Consider the following 22,627-nt stretch of genomic DNA (forward strand, 5'->3'; position numbering starts at 1 on the left):
GAGGGTAGAAAGGGAGAGAGTGATCAGTTCAGTTCAGTTCAGTCGCTCAGTCGTGTCCAACTCTTTGCGACCCCATGAATTGCAGCACACCAGGCCTCCCTGTCCATCACCAACTCCCAGAGTTCACTCAGACTCAGTGAGGGCTTTGAAGGTGTTGAGGTTGTTGGTCCACAGTGATGCATGGCCCTAAATGACATTGCAAAACTGAAGTCTATCAGAAGTGACTCTGTGCTTATGGTACCCCATTTTAAGATTAATCTACTCAATAGTTTTTAGACTAAAACCATTCAACCAGTGTCAGAAATCCAATTTAAAGTTTCCTTTTTTATTTTTGAAGAGAATATGGAGTACAGGCTAGCACAGCTCCCAAAAGCAATATTCTTTACTGTGTACAATAAATCATCAGCTTTCTATCCCATCAGTAAACTAAAGAAGCTGGCAGAAGATAATGTAGTGTTCTCATGAGAGAAAAGATTCTTGTTAACCTATGTTCTTATCTTCTGTAAAAGTTTGTGGCTTTCTTTGGTTATTGCTGCTATTGAAAGGATAGTATCTTCCACTTAATACAAAAGACTTGGTGGTGTTTTTGTCTTCTTTATCCTGATGAAATCTGATGTATGCATTGACTGAATAGTGACTGTAGAAACTGACTCGCCCTAGTGAGGATGAGCAAAAATAAATGGAGCTGTAGAAAGCAGTAAAGCAAATATCTAGCATCCTTAATGTAGCTTAATTTGACACTGTGGTTAAATTCAAAATTGCTTTGCTCTGAGCACTCTTTCTTCCCGCCTTCTCCACCTCCCTTTTGCCCTCCATTCTCAATAGGAAGCATCCCAGACATAGCTGGGAATAAAGTGATTCTAATTAGATGGTACTTCCCCCACCTAAATCGTCTTTGGCTTTTGTATATGAAATGTTATTGCACAGTACTCTCTTCACATCACAAGGAAATATGAACAAGTCCCCTCCCTTTTCTTGTTCTCTGAGAATAGCGATGTGCTAAAGACAGAAGTGCTCAGTACTGTCAGCTTGCTGAATCAGGTTCTGTGAGAGTCTGCAGCCAGCCACACACGCTGCCACTATTTCCTTCCCAGTCTGCTGGGAGAGAGGCCAGGAGGCTTTTCTTTCTCCCAACCTGAATATCAAGAATTGTTGAAGTGTCAGGGTTTTCCATTCTGTTCAGCAGAGATGTTCCTATTATTGAGAAGCCTCCTGTAAACCTGTCAGTCAGAATGACAGTTCACCAGAGACCTCTGAAAGGCAATGGACTTCACATTAGGGTTAAGACTACTATGGTCAGCATTTGAACACTATGGATGCTGGGAGCGGGACCATTAATTATACACAATTCCCAATCCACCTTCCTCCATAGGCACTGGGTTCTTTCCTGCCTGTAGATGAAGGTGTCAATTTCGGCTGTATTATTTCTAGCCATAAAGTGAAAGAAAGTGAAGTCGCTCAGTCGTGTCTGACTCTCTGCAACCTGTGGACTGTAGCCTACCAGGCCCCTCCATCCATGGAATTTTCCAGGCAAGAGTACTGGAGTGGGTTGCCATTTCCTTCTCCAAGGGCTCTTCCTGACCCAGGGATCAAACCCGGGTCTCCCACATTGCAGACAGACACTTTACTATCTGAGCCACCTGTGAAGCAGCCTAAATATCTAGCCATAAAAATCCTATTAAATAGCAGTATACATAGTATTGTGCAAAACACTGCATCCAATTCAAATAAAATTGGGGAATTTTACAGTAGTTGTATTTATTTTAAAATAGAGCTTTCATAACTTTAATAAAGGCCACTGGCTGCTGCTTTTGATGATTATGAACATTGTTACATTTTGTAGACTGTGAACTAAATGACCCATAATATCCCCCATAACTTATTACTTTATGTAAAAGGAAATATTATATGCTAATATAAGATGTGTTTATTGCATCTGCAAAACATTACTTAAAGGATGATTGTTAAAGAGACAAGCAAAATTGTACAAAGTTTCCCGTGGCTTCTCACGTGTCAAATATAGAAGGAGCAGAGTGAATGCAGCTCAGTGTCTGTGTATCTAGGTGTGCGAATCATTTTACACAAAATCAAGTTTTCCTATACAGAGGAATTAGTTTAAATGCCCATTTTTTTTTCCCTTGAGAGAACTTACACGTATACTGTTGATAAAATATTGGAAGAGGACAGAGTTCTTCAAGTGTATCTAGTATGGGATTAACCACTTCCCAATGTACCACCCTTGGGAAAATTCCTGTCCTTTAAAAATATAAATGTAAATATCACCTGAGAGAATACTGGCCAAAATATCATGAGAAGAATTCACTGTCCTGCAACAATAATGGCATGGGAGCACAAAGGCCGGGGTAAGGCTTTCAGTAGATCCCGCCTCAAACAAGAGTGCCGCTGCCGCCAGCCATGCGCAGGGGAGCCTTGCCTGCTCCCAGCAGTGGTTATAAAGGACAGCCACTGCTCCCTCCAAAATTATAAACTGCCCCTGAAAACAGTGAATTTGTCATTGTCTTTCTTCAATAGTGATAGACTGGGGATAAAGCTGAGTAGAATTTGGGAGAGAACTATAGAGTAATACAGTGTGCATGGGTTGCCACTGGAGGATGTGTGGAAGAAAAAAATGTGTGACTAGAAGTTACTCTAGAGGTCTGAAGAACTACTTAGAGAAGGACTAACTTTTCTTGATGCTTTTGAACTATGGTGTTGGAGAAGATTCTTGAGAGTCCCTTGGATAGCAAGATCAAACCAGTCAATCCTAGAGGAAATCAACCGTGAATATTCATTGGAAGGACTGGTGCTGAAGCTAAAGCTCCAATATTTTGGCTACCTGATGGGAAGAGCCAACTCATTGGAAGAGATCCTGGTGCTGGGCAAGATTGAAGGCAAAGAAGAAGAGGGCAGCAGAGGATGAGATGGTTGGATGTCATTGCTGATTCAATGGACATGAACTGGGCAAACTCCTGGAGACAGTAAGAGACAGGGAGGCCTGGACTGATACAGTTCATGGGGTTACAAAGAGTCAGACATGACTTAGTGACTGAACAACAACAAGCTTTTCTTGAAGCATGTACTAGTGTGGAAAAATCTCTGAACTAGGAGTCAGGAGACATGGGATCTACTTCCAGCTTTCTCCTGAGTTAGATGTGTCCCCATTGAAAAGTAATAGTTCTGAACATTGATCCTGAAAATAGTCGTGTGTGTGTGTGTGTGTTAGTTGCTCAGTCATGCCTGACTCTTTGCAACATCATAGACGGTAGTCCGCCAGACTCCTCTGTCCATGGGATTCTCCAGGCAAGAATCCTGGAGTGGGTTGCCATTTCCTCCTCCAGGGGATCTTCATGACACAGGGATTTAAAATAGTCATAGTTTACTAAATTATGCTGCAGTAGCAAACAACCCCAAACTTTTAGTGGCTAATCCTGTTAGCTACTCATTACCTGAAGCTATGCTCTGCTTAAGGTTCGAGGCCTGAAGGATCAGCTTCGCATGGAATATGCAGCAGAGGGAAAGGAACAGTGGAAGAACAGCATAATGTGGTTTAAAGCTTCGCCTCACATTCCATTGGTCAAAGGCAGTCACATGGCCTAACCTCTCTCAAGAGGAAATAAGTACACTCCTCCTACAAGCAGAGCACCTGGGAGAAACTCTGAGAAGGCAGACCCAGGGGAGAGGGGCAGCACAGTGCCTAGAAGTTGAAAGCATTGGTCGATGATTTGTAAAGCCTCTTCCAGCTCCAAAATTACACATTTTAATTCATGAATTAGAAATAGCAACAATTCATTTGGCTGTAGAAATATTTTACCAGGAGATAAGAGACTAATTTTTAAAATGGCCCAATCCAAGAATGGGCAGAGCACCTGCATGAATCAGTAGTTTATATATGCATATATAGGTTTTTATATTTAAATTATTTAAACTATTTTGAAAGCAAGTTTCTGGCCTTTCAAAATTTTTTGTTTGATATTTTGATTAATACATAAATAACACTCCTTTACATATGTGAAATGCCGGGCTGGATGAAGCACAAGATGGAATCAAGATTGCATGAAGAAATATCAATAACCTCAGATATGCAGATGACACCACCCTTATGACAGAAAGCAAAGAGGAAATAAAGAACCTCTTGATGAAATTGAAAGAGGACAGTGAAAAAGCTGGCTTAAAACTCAATATTCAAAAACTGAAAATCATGGCATCTGGTCCCATTACTTCATGGCAAATAGATGGGGAAACAATGGAAACAGTGAGAGATTTTATTTTCTTGGGCTCCAAAATCACTGCAGACGGTGACTGCAGACATGAAATTAAAAGATGCTCACTCCTTAGAAAAAAAAGTATTACCAACCTAGACAATATATTAAAAAGCTGAGACATTACTTAGCTGACAAAGGCCCATCTAGTCAAAGCTATGGTTTTCTAGTGGTCATGTATGGATGTGAGAGTTGGACTATAAAAAAAAGCTGAGCACCAAAGAATTGATCCTTTTAAACTGTGGTGTTGGAGAAGACTCTTGAAAGTCCCTTGGATGGCAAGGAGATCAAACCAGTCTAAAGGAAATCCGTTGTGAATACTCATTGGAAGGACTGATGCTGAAGCTGAAACTCCAATACTTTGGCCACCAGATGTCAAGAACTGACTCCTTGGAAAAACCCTGATGTTGGGAAAGATTGAAGGAAGGAGGAGAAGGGGATAACAGAGGATGAGATGGTTGGATGCCATCATTGATTCAATGGGCATGAGTTTGAGCAAGCACCAGTATTTGGTGATGGACAGGGAGGCCTGGCATGCTGCAGTCCATGGGGTTGCAAAGAGTTGGACAAGACTGAGTGACTGAACTGAGCTGAATGTATCTGTGCTCAGTTCACATGGTGGTGCATGTGTGCTAAGTCACTTCAGTTGTGTCCAACTTTTTGCGACCCTATGGACTGTAGCCCATCAGGCTCCTCTGTCCATGGGATTCTCCAGACAAGAATCCTGGAGTGGATTGCCATGCCCTCCTCCATAGGATCTTCCCAACACAGGGATCAAACCCACATCTCTTATGTCTCCTGCTTTAGCAGGTGGATTCTTTATGACTAGCGCCACCTGGGAAGCCCTCATGTTGTGGTGGAGAGAGTGAATTGAGATGAGATGTTTTTTGAAAATTACAAAATTCTAATCCACATTTTAGGCAATAATATATTGGACCATTGTAGGTTGTTGGATAGACCAATCAGCATTTCTTCCAAGGGAAAAAATGGGTTAAGGATACAGATTTTCTTATATGTGTCAGGCACTTTCATGATTTTACTTGTAGTAGTCTGTTTAATCCTCAGAGCATCACTTTGAGATAGGAATTACAATGACTCTGCTTTCAGATAAGAATATTGAGGCACAGAGAAACTTAGTAGGTGGTACAAGGACTCTAGCCAGTACATGGTAGAGTTGAGATTGAATCCAGAGTCAGACTCCAGAATTTGTAACAACTAGTTGATTTCCATTTTTGCAGAGGTTTATAGAGCCATCTTTCCAGTACAAAGATAATATATTGGAAAGACTGTACTAGTTTCAGAAAGTGTGCAGTTAAGAGTCCACCTGGGCCAGTTTCACATGAGTTATCTCACTGATTGCTCAACTAAGCCTGTGGGGGTGGGGGAGGTATTTTTCCATTTTACTAATCAGGGCTCTCAAGCACAGAGTTACCTTGCCCAAGGTCACACAGTCAATGCGCCACGTAGAATTTGATTGTGAGTGTTCTGTCTCCAAAGCAACATTTTAAGAAATGATTATCAAATCCCTTGTATCAACCAAAAATGTTGGCAATCCTTATTCAGCAAGGTGAATAGCAAAGGAGCATCTCAACCTCCTCGCTCTTCACTTAAAGGCATGTGGTTTGCTTTTATTTGTTTGCACTTATAGGCTCTCTGGTGAAACCCATCCATGCTTATTTGTGTTCTAGCATCTCTGTGATCCATACTGGGTTTAGACCTAGCTTTTAGTAATCCCACCAAATCAATCCCTGCTGACCAGCCCCAGGGGTCGTCATAAAATACTTACGGGGTTCTCATCTATTGAATCCTCTCATCAGGCAAACATTCTAACTCTTCTTTGAAAAAAAAAAAAAGTAATTTTGCATCCTGCTGAGGAATAAGATAGAACTAAATTGTATTTGAGTAGAAAATGTTGTTATCATTTTAGGGGTTTGATTACCAAAATAAGGAATGCCTCCTGATTCTAAGATAAGCTTAGAAGATTATCAACATTCCAAAAACGCTTTTTAAACCAACAGCACTGGATTTCTGATCTTCAATTTTCTCCAGTATTCTCATCTCTCAGAATAACCATCTACTATTTACTATTCATCCTCTAGGAATTTTATTATGTTGCTTAAGATCACTTGAATCCAGAGGAATTTTTCTCTTTTTTTCGTATACACAGAAAGCAATGCATGTAAGCAGGAGCAAGGGAGACGTGGCTGTATTAGTAACCAGCTTCCTACGAGTTAGTGCTTTGCACTACAGGATGTCCAGATGTCCAGAGACCCCCGCTGCAGGCTTCAGATCTGCTGATGTTGCTGACACTTGAGGTTTTGAGGGGTTGATTTGCTCACATGTAGGCAGAGGATGGTCAGATTGAAAACTCTCTGAGAACGGTGACCTTGATGCTTTTTTCATTTCTGTATCTGCCATAACTTAAGTCATATAGTCACTAATAGTGGAAGTCCACAAGTACCTGTTGAATGAATGGTTACCTCCCACCACCCCCCAGAAAAGAAAGAAAGAAAATGGAAAAGAAAAAGCCATGTCTGACATTTAAGACTCTCTGATTTGTCTTACTTTTTCAACCTCATTTTCTGCCTGGTACTTTGGACACATGGCAGGCTCACAGGTCCAAGATCGCACCACTCTGTTCATGTCCTTTTTCCCACCTGCCTACTCCCCTTACTGTCAGAAGCCCTGATCATCATCTGAAGGTCAACTCCAAGGCCACTTCTTCTGAGACATTTGTTTCTATAGATTTTGTGTTATTCATTTATTCATTCCACAGATATTTATTAACATTCAACTGTGTAGCAGCCTTCCTGCTAGGGCTTTACATGAATCACCTCATTTGATCCTCACAGTAATCCAGTAAGTATTTATTCTTTCCTTTAACCAGCATTTATTGAACACATGTTAGTTGGCAGACCCTGCTGTAAATGCTAAAGGTTGAGTAGTGAGAACATTAGAAAACATCACACCTTCCAGGGCTTATATTCTAATGGAGAGATGCAAACTTGGGAACAAGTACAGCAATAAATGAACAAGATAATGTCACATAGTGGTAAGCCATTATGCAGCTAAAAGCTGCTGATGTGAAAGGGAGTGACAAGAGTGGGGAATTAGAATTAATCCAGGTGATATTAACTAAGTTTTCTGTCTTATGCAACTATGCATTATCCAGTGCCCAGCACGGTGAGTTACATGCTCTGGCCATTCAAAATAGTCAGAGAACTTTGAACCGGTTCCTTTCACTCTAAAACTGTGCTGCTGAGAGTAAGAAATAGGTAGAAGGTTTACATGTGCAACATGAAATCTCCCTTAAAAAAAAAATTTCCAGGGGATATCTCAGCTAATCCTTGGGCCTGGGCAGCAGCAAACATAGTGTGCTCTGACGTCTTCCAATCCTGTAGAGGAGAAGCAATACTTTACCTAACCCCTAGAGTATTTTCCCTTTGACTTTGGAATGCATTGTATTTTTTTTCTTTGGAAACAAAAATAGCTTTGTAATTATATTTGGCTTAGATGAATGCAGCAGTGAATTCTTAAAGTACACAGCATGTGATAATACCAAAGAAAGTATAGCAGGAAGCCAAGGAGAGCCAATCTGGGATTAAGACTTTGCTTGCAAAGCCTAGTGTTTTCACTCACAGAAACTGCTGATGAATATTGCTAATGTAATGACAGGCAAAAGTTAACTGATGATAACCAAAAGTGAAAAAGAATTGTAAAACCCCATGAATACTAACTGCTGCTGCTAAGTCGCTTCAGTCGTGTCCGACGCTGTGCGACCCCATAGATGGCAGCCCACCAGGCTCCCCCATCCCTGGGATTCTCCAGGCAAGAACGCTGGAGTGGGTTGCCATTTCCTTCTCCCATGCATGAAAGTGAAAAGTGAAAGCAAAGTCGCTCAGTTGTGTCCAACTCTCAGCGACCCCATGGACTGCAGCCCACCAGGCTCCTCTGCCCATGGGATTTTTCAGGCAAGAGTACTGGAGTGGGATGCCATTGCCTTCTCCAGAACACTAACTAATAGGGTTCAAATTGAAGACTCACCTAAATACCATTTATCCTATTCAGAATGATTTCCCCAACCAGTATGAGAAGACTTGGCATTGTCTGCTCAGGAGTGATGATGAAGTTATATGGACTGAGGCACACATCTGTTCCTAAGACGGCTCCTTCACTGGCTTTAGCCAGAGTCTGGCCGCAGTGTTTAGTTTTTCTCTGGGTGAAGCTTTATCAGTGTCAACAGGATGAAGTCCACAATGTATGCGTGGCACTCTGTTCCAAGCAGCTCAGCTAATGAACCCAGACAGTAAGCCTGCTCTCTTTAGAGATCTGAAACCTGCAAACTGCTTTGATTAATTTCTAGTTAGGTGCAGAGTGGAAAGAGGAACTGCAAGGTCAAGAATTTGCTAATCTCAACCTTTTTTGTAAAGTGTGATTTGCAGTAGAATGGGTGCTACATTTCTGCTTCAGACTTTACTGTAATGAGTTCTCTAGTTTAACCACATAAAAGAGTGTGGAAACCCCCTTACAGTCAGCTCAAGAAAAAGCTTGTCCTTTGAATTAACTGTTATTTAATTACATAGTACTGTGATATAAACATGTCTATTAAATATTTTATATTCAGTGTAACCTGTAGTGCCAAATGATAATTATGATGGTTTGCAGCTCTAGTGAAAGCATGCGGGCCCAGTGTAAGGATGAGGGTTAATATATACAGGATAAAATGTGTCATAAAAGCACAATCACCTCCCTAGGCAATATTTGCATTTTTAAAAAGAATGAACAGCTTTTTAAATGCTTTACGCTTATATTGCCCCTGAGTTTTTAATAAAGTGTTCCCCTTTATAAACCTATCACTTGCTGAATAACATTAATGAGTGATTTTTTTTTTTCCTGGTAGTGTGACAAGCTATGTTGACTGTTGGACTTTAAATGGTATTTTCTCCCTAAAGTAAAATATTAGGAGTTTTAATTAGCAATGCAATAATTTTAGTTCAGAGAGGAAATGATTTTAGCTAAAGGATTTTGGTGACATGGCCTTAATCTTGATAGTGTTTGTAATTGCCATTTTCCCAACTATTTGTTTTAATAATATAACTAGATTTTGGCCACCATGAGGATCATCTATTTATATAACACCATTAAAGTAGAGAGGGGCTTCCCTGGTGGCTCAAACAGTAAAGAATCTGTCTGCAATGCAGGAGACCAGAGTTCAGTCCCTGGGTTGGGAAGATCCCCTGGAGAAAGGAAGAGCAATCCACTCCAGTATTCTTGCCTGGAGAATTCCATGGATAGAAGAGCCTGGCAGGCTACAGTCCACAGGGTCCCAAAGAGTCAGACAAGACTGAGCGACTAACACTTTCATTTTTCACTTTCAGAGTAGAGAGAAGTTTTGTAGTTCTTAGGGGTGTGGATTTCAGCACAGAGTCATTCAGACAAAGTGAAATGGTTTGTTGAATTTTGAGTATGAAGTGTTATTTCCCCCATCAACAAAGAAAAAACAAAAAACAGAGTGCTCACTATGTACCAGGAGTTGTGCTAAATGCAAGGAACAGAAAGCATGAATAATTCAGGTCAATATTTCTCTTCTTCATTTCAAACTTGTAATTTTTCTAACATAGCAAAGTAATTTCCTCAGCATCCATTTTAGCTTGGTAGTGTAAATAATCTTTAAGATTAACTAGCACTATCAAAAACACAATCTTTAATAATATTCAGGCTACTGATGATCTAAGCCAAATATTTTTTTTGAAATGCATTTAAGAAATGTATGAAAACCTATACTTAATATAAATCAAGGGTATTTGTTTAGGTTATAAAAGGATTCTTTATCAATGAAAAGAGGACTAGCTCAGCAGAGATGAAAGAGCAGGAAGAGTCGGCCTCTGGTTCAGGTGTTTGTGGAGCCTCTGAAAACCAGGCTTGATTCCACAGGCAGGTTCCTCTTAAGCATCTTTTCTCCCTACTTTCTCATCTCTTAAAGCTACAGAAATGATGAATGGGATGCAAGAATACTGGGGTGGGTTGCCATTTCCTCCTGCAGGGGAATATCCAGGGATCGAAGCTGCGTCTCTTATGTCTCTGGCACTGGCAGGTGGGTTCTTTACCACTAGCTCCACCTGGGAAGCCCCTGATGTGTGGAAGGGTTTCCTATAATGCTGGTCACATATTCTACGCTCCATAAAAAGCACCTGTTACTGCCAGACAATTAATCATAGAGTTTTCTTAATACTAACCAACTTTATTGTATTTATAAGAGTTAATCACAAAATTTAAACCTGCACTAGCTTTTCCGCAACACATTGTACAGAGACCTCTGGCAGTACTTTTCGAGATGTAAATTAAATGTTCGTATATCTTTGTATGTATCAAACACAATGAAAGCTACTAGCAAGGTTGCGTTTTGCAATTTGCAATTTTCTGTTCGGCCCTTTGCTGAGATGTCCTTACTTGGCAAACAAAAGCTTTAACCACTTCTTCATTCAACCGTCTCTCCTCTCCAGGATCCTCATGTTTTCCTCAACTTAATTATTGTATACAGATGATAATTGCTTGTTGTTCATCCTTTTTCTATTTGAATAGACCTTTCTCTCTGTCTGCAAACACAGATCAGACTTTCTTTAATTCTCAAGACGACTCTCATGACAACCTCTAAATTGATGATCTCTTTTCTGCTTGTCAGAGGAAATTTCTTCTTTGCCCATTGGACTGATGTTTGCTCAATCGTTGCTTAGCCTGTTGAGAACAGCTTCCCAGACTAAATTCCATCAGAAGAAATCAGAAACTAACAAGTATAAAAAGTTTCTTATCTTATAAGAATAAAAGTGAACTTAAAAAAAACAATCTTGACATTAGCATTAAAAATACATGGATAACAGAAAACAACAAAATTCTATAAAGCAATTATCCTTCAGTAAAAAATAAATTAATTAAAAAATAAAAAGCTAAAAAAATACATGGATGAATCCTAGGAGTTTTAAATTAAAACATTGTACATACTTTATCATCAATAATGATAAGTGAAAAGGCGATAAAATTAATTCTTAAGCCAGTGGAAATCTGCAAGTGTGTCTTATCTACAAGACTATTTTTTTTTTACTAAAGATATATTTGTTTTATTAAATATATATCTTATATTTCTAATAATAGATGATTCATGCCCATGGCTTCTTATAGCTCTAAGAACATATGTTATTAAATTTCACAGGAAAATTCTCTAACTTTGAAACATGCTCTTTGATTCTTATTAATTATTGATCCTTGAACTCTTGATATCCTTATGTTAAATGTTGTTGCCAATAGAAGCTGGCCTCAAGCCAAGGCTTTTCACTTAATACTTGTAAAAGAGCTGGTTTGATGATGAGCATATAATGAATTATACTTGTAAAGATTTGGATGGACCACAGAGTTTGATTGAACCTATGAGTTTTCAATACTTGCTTCATTCTATTCCTATAGACATTAAGACATTGGTGTATCATTTCCACATATATCACTTGGATTACATGCCAGAAATCCATGTACTGGAACATCAAGGTCTTTGTTTTAAATTGTCTTACCTGTAGAGTGATCCTAAGACTCAGGGCTTCAAGTTTAGCATTATTTGCATTTCCCTCAGTGGGTCATGAACTAAGCAGAGTGTCATGAAATGAAGAATACACTGAACGAATAAATGTTGTAGTATGTTTGCTCATTATTGTTTTCTGAATCATGTCAAATCCCTCTGTGTTTCTTTTCCATTTCAAAAGAAACCTTTAAGCATTAGTTCAGTCAAAAAGCACAGACACAATTAAGAGAGATATTTCTTTATTTTTTGCTTGTGTGGAGTAAATATAAAACAGCAAACAGAAGAAACATTTTTAATTAGGGAAATGTCTTTTAAAGCTTTTCTAAAATAAATCATCTTTGGTAAGTTAAAGGTTGTTTTGGTTGAATGCTTTTTAAAAACCCCACATAACAGCATATATTTTAAGAGATGGTGGAGTACAGCCTCTGAGCAATGAACAGTTCATGGCTCATCTGCTCACGTACAGCATAATCACCTAGGATAAAAATGAACAGCCATCCTCCAAGAGTTCCAGAAACAGGTGCTACAAATAATCATCCCAAATGTTTGTAACACTCGTAGCAACCAGATTCAAAAGACAAGTGTCTTAGCTCCACTATAAAGGAACAGGAGAGGATTCTTTTGCACATCCAGTGTAGGCATTCAATGAATAAATGTATGCAGGCTTGCCTTGGTAGAGGAACAAATAGATTATTTACTTATTAGCTTGTGATACACCACGTGCCCTGAGGGATGAGCTCAAGGTGACTGATGGCAAGTAAGGGTTATCTGGAGATCTCTTTTCTGAAAATGGAAATTTCTATTCATATTGTAGTCTTTAGATATAGGGGATTAATATTGAAACTATTCATTACTTATAATGCTATTTTGTCCCCAGCTGTATTTGCTTTCAGCCTGTGCATAAACTGTCTGCAAATAGAGCCAGAAAAATGCCTGTCTAACCCTGAACTGATTTCATATTTCTGTGGCTGTTTTTAAACACCATGTTTCTGAGAAACAACAAGGTCCTATTGTATAGCACAGGGAGCTATATTCAGTATCCCATAACAAAACATAACGGAAAGGGAAATAATGAATAAAAAAGAAAAAACAATCAAAAAATGAGATAAAATGGTACTGCTTGAAAAAATACCTACATATTTTTGTGACTGTTTTTAAAAACATCGAAGTTTGTGAGCAACCATGTTTTAGGTGCAACCAAATATGATCATTCTAGAACAGCCTTTATTGTTTCATCTTTGAACAATTCTGTATTTAGTAATTTGTGAGAAACATTTCTATAAAACAGGCTTTTATTTTCCACTAGGGGATACACGGGTGATACAGTCAGTCCAGGCAAATGGAGGCACTGACCCTCCAATCCATGTTTTCTTCCCCACTGCTGCTTCTGTCCTGGTGCACTCAGATAATCTGTACAGGTTTCTAGCAAACTGTACTATATAGAACATGCTGTTTTTTAACCTTTTGATTTATGAGTTTATTTTATTTTAAGGATATTAACTTTTTATCTGTTGAATCTGCTACTGGTATATTTGCTAGTTGTCATTATGCTTTCCATTCTGTCTTTGGTATTTTGGGGATTTATACAATGATTTGTGTATGTGAGGTGTATCAGGTTTTACATTTTCTGACTTTAGCGCTCATACTTAGAAACAACTATTCCACACTCCAATTATATAAATATCTACCTGCCTTTTATGCGGTACTTTAAGATTTTACTTTCATATACTTTTCCAACATTCTTGTTTGTAATGCTTCTCATCCAAACCAAACCCTACATACTAAGCTGTTTAAAAAGTGAACATCTGAGAATCATATCTATATTTTTAGAATTACTCCAAATAGTATAATTCAGAGAGAGGGAGTTTCATTTCAAAATGCCAAATGAGTTTCACTGCCAAAATATAATTAGGAACTATTTTAATGTGAGGACATGAACTGAGAGTAATTTGTTATAATTATAATGATATAAATTAATTCTCATTAGATTAAGACAATGCAGATTAAGATGCCTATAATAATAGAATGATACATGTCATTATTTGGTGAATTGGGAAAAAAAAAGTGACTAAGAGATAGAGTAGCTTATTGGGTTCTAGTCCTGACTTCAGTAATACTCGGTTTGAGGTGATGGCCAGTTCCTTTTCTCTTTGAGCATCAGTTTGCTTATCTCTCAAGTGAGGGCATTGAACTTCTAAATGACTTCAATAAGGTACCCACAGAACCTAAGATTCCTACATGGACTAACAGAATAATAAAGCCAAAATATCAGCTTCTTTCTTCTAGGATGGAACGTACCAACTTTCATTAGCATGCACTAAGGAAATCAAGAGCTAAGTTTGTCCTAACTTCTCGGAACAGTTCTCTCTCCTCAGATGAATAGGACATGGCTTTTAAAGCACTTATCTGACTTTGCTGTAACAAAGAACAGAAATGTGTTTTTGTAAGCTGGACTGTTTTAATACATTTTCAATGATTGGTCACTGTTCCGTTTTAGCATTTCTTAAAGTAATGCTAAGGGCACTGCTCTGCTGAGAACACCCATAAAAAAAGGAGTTTGTTTTTAATTAGCCTGCAGTTTGGAAAACTAGCAGTCTCCCCAGGATGATATTAAAAACATGTTAGACACTTGCTCCTTGGAAGAAAAGTTATGACCAACCTAGACAGCATATTAAAAAGCAGAGACATTACTTTGCCGACAAAGGTCCGTATAGTCAAAGCTATGGTTTTTCCAGTAGTCTGTATGGATGTTAGAGTTGGACTATAAAGAAAGCTGAGTGCCAAAGAATTGATGCTTTTGAGCTGTGGTGTTGGAGAAGACTCTTGAGAGTCCCTTGGACTGCAAGGAGATCAAAGCCACTCAATCCTAAAGGAAATCAGGCCTGAATATTCGTTGGAAGGACTGATGCTCAAGCTGAAACGCCAATACTTTGGCCACCAGATGTGAAGAACTGACTCCTTGGAAAAGACCTTGAAGTGGGAAAGATTAAAGGCAGGAGGAGAAGGGGGTCACAGAGGATGAGATGGTTGGATGGCATCACCGACTCAATGGACGTGAGTTTGAGTAAACTCCGGGAGTTGGTGATGGACAGGAAGGCTTGGTGTGCTGCAGTCCATGGGGTCACAAAGAGTCAGACATGACTGAACTGATCTGAGCAAATAGAATGACACAGGCACCAACTGTTCAGAAAGGACCTTGACTATTAAACTATAGATCTTCCTCAGCTTATGACAAGATTACATCCCAATAAACCTATTGAAAATATTACATTGAAAATGTATTTAATACATCTCATCTACCAAACATCATAGCTTAACCTAGCCTGCCTTAAACATGTTCCAGAACACACATTAGCTTATGCCCGAGCAAAATCACCTAATACCAAGACTATTTTCTAATAATAAAGTGTTTACTATCTCATGAAATTTATTGAATACTGAAAGTGAAAAACAGAATGATGTCCAGAATGGTTGTGGTGTATTAGTTGTTTACCCTCATGATCCTGTGCATGACTGGGAGAAAGTATCCTACCACATTGCTAGCTACAGAAAAGATCAAAATTCAAAATTTAAAGTGCAGGGGTTTTTTTACTGAATGTGTATCACTTTTGCAGCATCATACAGTCGAACCATCTTAAGAACCATTTGTCTTGCTTACCTATACTGGGGGGGTTAGGTAGCAGCTGAACATCTTTCCTGAATATACACTAGAGACCAGAGAAATTGGAGTGTGTACCAAAACTAGCTAGGAACTTGGGATAGAGTAGAGAGCAATCAACAAGGTCCCTATCATTCAGTAGCATACTTTCTATTTGAGGAAAAAAGATAATCAGCAATAAACAAATATAAAATCACTTCTGTTCATCCTAAATGCTTTGAAGAAAATTAAGCAAAATAAGTGAACAGAGCAACCAAGAGTGGAAGTATTTTAAATAGTGTTTGGAAGAGGTTCTCTAAATATTTGATACTTGAACAGAGAACTAAGACTTGGAGAAAGAGCATCCCAGCCAACAACAAATTTAGACTCAAGGGGAGAAGAAGCTTGGAGGTGTTATGTGAAAGACTGTGAGAAGGCCAGTGTAGGAGGGGAAAGGGGTTAGTGAGAACTGTAGAACATCAAATCACAGAAGACACCAGGAGCTGTGGTAAGCAGTGGTCAGCTTTTATGAAACCAGATTCTCTGAGTGCAATGGAAAGCTGTTGCTTCTTTTTTCAACAGAAAACAGAGTGACTTGATTTACAGTTTTAAAAGATATCAGTGAAATAGAATTGAGAACCAGGAAACAAATCAGCATTTGACAGTGGAATCAAGAATACTCAATACAAGAGAGACAGTATTTTCAATAAATGGTGTTGGGAAAATTAGATACTCAAATGCAAAAGAATGAAATTAGACCCTTATTATACTACTCACAAAAACTAACTAAAAATAGATTAAATACTTAAATGTAAGATCTGAAACCATAAAACTCCTAGAAGAAAACATAGGGAAAATGCTCCTAACATTGGTATTAGCACCAAAAACAAAGGCATTATAAAAATAAGCAGTTAGACTGTATCAAAATAAAAAGATTCTACCCAGCAAAAGAAACAGCCAACAGAATGAAAAGGCAGCCTGCAGAATGGGAGAAAATATTTGCCTAACTACGTGTCTGATAAGCAGTTAATATAAAAAATATATAAATAACTCATACAACTCAATAGCAAAAAAGAAAAGAAAAAGAATAATAATCAAATAATCTGATTTAAAATGAGAATGGGACCTGAGTAAACTTTTTTCCAAAGGGATATAAATGGTCAATAGGTACATGAAAAGATGCTTATTATCACTAATCATCAGAGAAATGCAAATCAAAACCATGGTGAGATATTGTCTGCCACCTGGTAGGATGGCTATTATTAAAAAAATGTAAGGTAACAACTGTCATTGAGAATATGGAAAAAAGAAAGCCCTAATGTACTTTTGATGGGAATGTAAATTTGTGCAGCCAGTATGGAAAACAGTATGGAAGTTCCTGAAAATTAAAAATAGAACTACCATATGATCCAGGAATCCCACTTCTGGATATACATCCAAAGGAAAGGAGATCTCCATATTGAAGAAATATCGGCACTCCCACAGCCATTGCATCGGTCACAATAGCCAAGATATGGAAGCAACATAAGTGTCCATTGATAGATGAATGAATGAAGAAAATATGATATATATTTTACATTATATTTATGCATTTTTTCAATCACAATAAAGGAGGAAATCCTGCATTTCTGACAACATGGATGAACCTTGAGGACATTATCCTTGTGAACTAAGTAATCAGACAGAAAAAAGACAAAAACCATATGATCTCACTTACATGTGGAATCATTTAGACAAAAAACAAAATTTATGCAGAAACAAAGGTGGTTGCTGGAGGCAGAAGAATTGGGGAAAATGTGAGATATTGGTAACACACTTCTAGTAATAAGATTAGTAGGTTCTGAGGATCTAATACACAGCCTGCTGACTGCTGTATTATGTACTTGAAAGTTGCTAAGAGAATATCTTAAATATTTTCACCACACACTCTCTTTCACACACACACACACACACACACACACACACACTTGTAATTATGTGAATGATGGATGTGTTAACCTTACTGTGGTAATTATTTCACAATATATACATATCAAATTGTCACATTATATACTTTAAACTTATACAGCATTTTATGTCATCTATTTCTCAATTAAGCTGGAAAAAAAGATAATTCCAGCTGCCTTGTGTAATGCAGACTCTAAGAAGGAAGAAAGAAGCATGGAGAAAGTTAACAGGAAGTTGGGAGATTTAATGGTATCTTGGATTTGGGAGATTATGATGGAAGAAATGAAAAGTAAAATTGCTATATTCTTTCCCATGCCAAGATTCTCTTTTCAGGGCTAATATTTGGAGGTTCTGTATTTTATTTTTATAAGGGATGTCATTCCCTTTTAAAAGCTCATTTTAAATATCATTCTTCTTATTTTATTTTAATACCAGAAGCATTTTGTAGTGGGGTATAGACAATTAACAGGGTTTCCCTGGTGGCTCAGATGGTTAAAAAAATCCACCTTCAATGTGGAAGACCTGGGTTCTACCCCTGGGTTGGAAGATCCCCTGGAGGAGGGCATGGCAACCCACTCCAGTATTCTTGCTGGAGAATCCCCAAGGACAGAGGAGCCTGGTGGGCTACATTCCATGGAGTCACAAAGAGTTGGACACGACTGAGCAACTAAGCACATAGCCATTTAACAATGATGTGGTATTCCAGGTGAACAGCAAAGGGACTCAGCCATTCACATACATATATCCATTCTCCCAAATGCCATTTATAAATAATGGCAAACTTTTGAAATAGCATAAAAGAAAGTTGGTTTCTTTTAAATGTCTAATATTCATACTAAGAGAAGATAAATTTATTGATACATTTTATATAGGTCTTAATGAAGTCCTTTAACATTTGTTCCTATTAAAATTTCTGACTGGAATTCTGTAGTGAATAGTGAAGAAGATAGTCTTTAATAAATGGTGAAGAAGACAGTCCTTCCCAAATAGTGAAGAAGATAGTCTTTAATAAATGGTGCTGGGAAAACTAGATATTTAAATGCAAAAGAATGAAATGAGATTCCTATCTTACTCTACTTATAGAACCTCTGTGTGTTTGTGTGTGTCTATGTGTGTGTGTGTTTGGTCGTGTCCAATTCTTTGTGGCCCCATGGACTGTAGCCCAGCAGGTTCCTCTGCCCGTGGAATTTTCCACACAGGGATACTGGAGTAGGTTGCCATTTCCTACTCCAGGGGCTCTTCCTGACCTAGGGATCGAACCCACATCTCTTGTGTCTCCTGTATTGGCAGGCAGATTCTTTACCACTTGAGCCACTGTATAGAACCTACAATAGAAGACTCTCCTTTTAGACTCTGTTGCATTTTCCTCCCCCAGGTGTACAATTACCCATGCTAGCTACAATGATGTGAAAAATCACCACACAGATTTTTACTGAGGAATGGGCTCTGATGGGCCAATCATTCCCAGAAGATGGCTGTGTAATATAGAGCACGCTGTCTTTCTGAGAATTGGTCTTCTAATATTGTAATTAAAATAAAGAGATTATCCTTCATATCCTTTTAGCATTTTAGATAATCCTAAGAGTTCTTTCCACTTCCAAAATTTTAAGATGGTTCCGCTTCTGATTTCCATATGCCGTTGACACAAGTCATTGCTTATTTAGTTAATTACACAATGCTATATATGTCAGCCATTTTTATGCTGATAATTTCCCAGTTTTATATCTCAAGTTCAGGATTTATTTTATATCTCAAGTTCATGAGGTTTATTCTCATATAACAAATGGCTTCCTGAACATGTCTACCTGGATGGTATATCAGTACTACAAATACTTTATGTCCAACATGCCTGATTCATTAACTTTCCCCATCAACTTGCTCCCTTTTCTGTATACTCTCCTCATATTATTTAGGTTGCTGTCTCTTTGATTGTCTTCTACTATACCATTCTAGCAAATAACCATCTGCTTACTTGTCTGCTTATCTAAGTCTACAAGACTCAGCTCAAGTTACCTTCTTATGCAAAATTTTTCTAAGCCCACTTCCTAGGCAAGAAGAATTTCTTACCGCCTGTGGTATCTTGAGTAATATCAGAGCACCTGCCTGAATTTGTTCACCTGTTTATTTGTCTACATTTTGAACTCCTTGAGAGGAATTATAGTTTCTTATTTCCTTGTGATGCTATGCTCAGCTTAGACTATATCACATTAGATGATTAACAAAGATATCATGAATGAGTAAAAATGAAAGTTCTCTGATCTGAGAATTGCTCATATTCCATTTTTTAATCTGAAATATATTCTCACACTAATAGCATCTCCAAGACAGGGAGAAGCCATTGGCCTTCTTGCTTATTTTGACTTGTTTACCAGTTTATGAAGACTCATATAAATGTTTACCTTCGTTTGTTTGCAGCCATCCTTCCATGAGATATCAGTGTTCTTTCCATGTATATTCTGTCTTGCAGAGTGCAGAGACTTTTCTTTTTCCTCTCTTCCTTGAGATTGAGATTAGAATAATGATGCCCAGCCAGTTTTTAATAGATGTTCATTCCAGAACCCCACATTTGCCTTAGTTCCCTCTGGAAAACAAAGTTTCTTCTATGTAGACATTTATATATAAACCAATTTTATCATCAGCAGCTAACAAATACACTTCCAGCTCTTCAAAATGTTAATGAAATTTTTTAGACATGATTCTTAGCACTCGTTCAGTAAGCATACCTGGGTGAATAAGCTGTCAAATTTGAGTGGCTGAATTTTTCTCAGCATCATCTTAAAATACCTCCTACTCCCTGATCAGGCTAGAAGAAATTAACCAAAGTGATTTATTTTAGCAGTGTCAAGAAATCATGTGTGACTTGTGAAAATGATAGAGTCAGCTTTCCTTCCCATTATGTTTATAAAACTTATGGGTACTGGAATAATTAACAGACAAATCAGAAAGAACTTTGCCTGAGAAGAGAAGTTTCTTTCTCTGAGGTTACAAACCCTTTAAGACTTTGAGCCTGCTCTTCACTTTCTTTACTTGAGTGGTTAGTGCTTTGTCACTCCCACAGCCATTTCCTTTCTCCTGCCAGTCTTCCTGACATTTCTTGATAGAGTCAGGAATAGCATTTTGTCAGTTAATTCATCTTTAAAAGGTCACAGATTATCATAGACTAGCTTGGCAGAAATGAACATATTACAGAATGTAGTTGAAACCAAGTAAACATTAACACTGATAATAATTATTATTAATCTTTATTAGGTTCTAGTTATAATTACATCATTAATGCAGTCAATCCTCAAAATGGCCCTGTAATTTAACCATCTGATGTCAGCCTTTTACAGGGTTTCCCAGGCGGCTCAGTGGTAAAGAATACACCTGCCAGTGCAGGAGATGTGAGTTTGATCTCTGGGTTAGGAAGATCCCCTGGAGGAGGAAATGGCAACCCACTCTAGTATTCCTGCCTGAAGAATCCCCATGGACAGGGGAGCCTGGCGGGTTGCAGTCCACGGGATCACAAAGAGTCACACATGACTGAGCGTAGCACAGCACGTCACAATGTAAAAGCACATTCCTTTTGCAGAGAGGAAAAGAAGGATTGGAGAGGAGAGGCCACATGGCCAATGGATGACTGAGTTAAAATTTGAACTCCTGTCCTCACATTTTTTTCATTTCACCAGTGTTTATAAGAATATGTGAATGCAATTGTCCATGTCTTGAATGACAAGGGCTCTTGAGGAGAGGTGCTTAAGGCAGATGGTGATCTGTTCAGCAGGCGTGTAGCCTGTATTCCTGTTGTCACATAGTTGGAAGCAGATTCAGATGGCTGAGATGAAACTGTGCATGTAATGAGTTGAACAGGGGTTTGCCTGACTCGCATGGATGTTTCTTTGCCTTCTAGGAAGATTTCCAACCTGCAGCAGCCTCAGAGACCAATTGGGAATCAGTCACAAGCTCTATCTCAGTAAGTAATTTATGTTTCTGTTCCTGCAAAAACAACTGATGGAGTAGTAGCTAAGGTCAATCCTGGGATGACTTCAGCTGCATGCAGGATCTATGGCTTGATCCAAAGCCAGATCTCAAGCATGATGTGTTCTTCCATTCCTTTTATGTTACAGTGGGCTATGTCAGATGCCCTTTTGCCTTCTCTTTCAGAAAGGTTTCCAGGAAATGTCAGTACCCATTGTAGGAACACGGGAGGCAATGACTTAAGTATTTATGAGTTTCAAAGCAGAACATTCCAACTAAAAGTCTGTATAAAATATATGAAACAGGTCCAGGGCCCAAGCTCAAGTGGGGAATTTTGAAATAGTTTTTTGAATATTCCAGGGGAAGCTGTTAACCTTTGCATTTTCAATGGTCTTTTCATATGTGAAAAAGCCCCAGTGTTAATCGCAAGATAAAACTTAAGTGCAAGCCAGACTTGGGTTCTGTGTGTCTTAGAAATAAAACACAACTCACCCCGAAACTTAAAATGGTTCGTGCTCCATTTGTTTTCCTCCAAATCTAGTCATTTCTCAGTATTCTGTCTACTTATCTACTTTGTACAGAAAGAGCAGGTTTTGTTTTCACCAATCCTGTGGGTAGCACTTGTGTAGCAATAAACTAAAATATGATAAATGCAGTTGTTCATTATAAGATGAAGAGCATGGAGAAAACTTGGCTATGGTTCTAAAGTATGTTAGTGTGGCTGAGTCAACATTGATTTTTTTTTTTTTTTTTGCCCCTGAAGTGACAGTCAATCTTTTGTTCTTGGGGGGAGTTTTAAAAACTATCCTGAGATGCCAGGATTTCCTCTTCTATAGACTCTGTGACTCTTTAATTTACCAAGTGTAGCTGCTGGACTAGAATATGATCTGATGGAGATCAGTGTGGTCTATAATGGTGATTTTACAGAAACTTTGTTCATCTCTGACACTTGGCAATGCATGCTCTGAAATTAGCTGGGTATAGGCAATTATTGTCAGGTAGGAGACAATTAAAATAATGCTGGGGTACTGGGGAGCTAAGAGGCTAGGCAGGAGGTGTGGGCAGTTAGCGCCTGACTGACAATTTAAGGTACATGCCAGTGGCAGCTTTTCCACCAGGACCGAGAGTTCTATTCCGTCAGGAGATCCTCTGGCTGCTCAAGTATCTTATGCATGTTCGCTCAGGGTTGTCTCATCAGTCCTTGCCCCAAGGGCAGAAATTAATAAGCTTGAAGTCCCCCCCTAATTCGGGATAGCCCAG

General features: G+C 38.5%; 1 protein-coding gene across 2 annotated transcripts in view; it reads left to right on the top strand.

Annotated features, from left to right (window-relative positions):
* The window catches only part of PDGFD (platelet derived growth factor D), a 283,416-nt gene that overhangs the window by 221,734 nt on the left and 39,055 nt on the right, over positions 1–22,627 (top strand). For both annotated transcript variants that reach the window (XM_055547475.1, XM_055547474.1), the window contains exon 4: positions 21,300–21,362. In XM_055547475.1, the coding sequence (XP_055403450.1) occupies positions 21,300–21,362 (63 nt within the window). The remainder of the gene's footprint in view (positions 1–21,299; positions 21,363–22,627) is intronic.

The sequence above is a fragment of the Bubalus kerabau genome, chromosome 15 (genome assembly GCF_029407905.1).
Source record: "Bubalus kerabau isolate K-KA32 ecotype Philippines breed swamp buffalo chromosome 15, PCC_UOA_SB_1v2, whole genome shotgun sequence".
Taxonomy (NCBI): domain Eukaryota; kingdom Metazoa; phylum Chordata; class Mammalia; order Artiodactyla; family Bovidae; genus Bubalus; species Bubalus kerabau.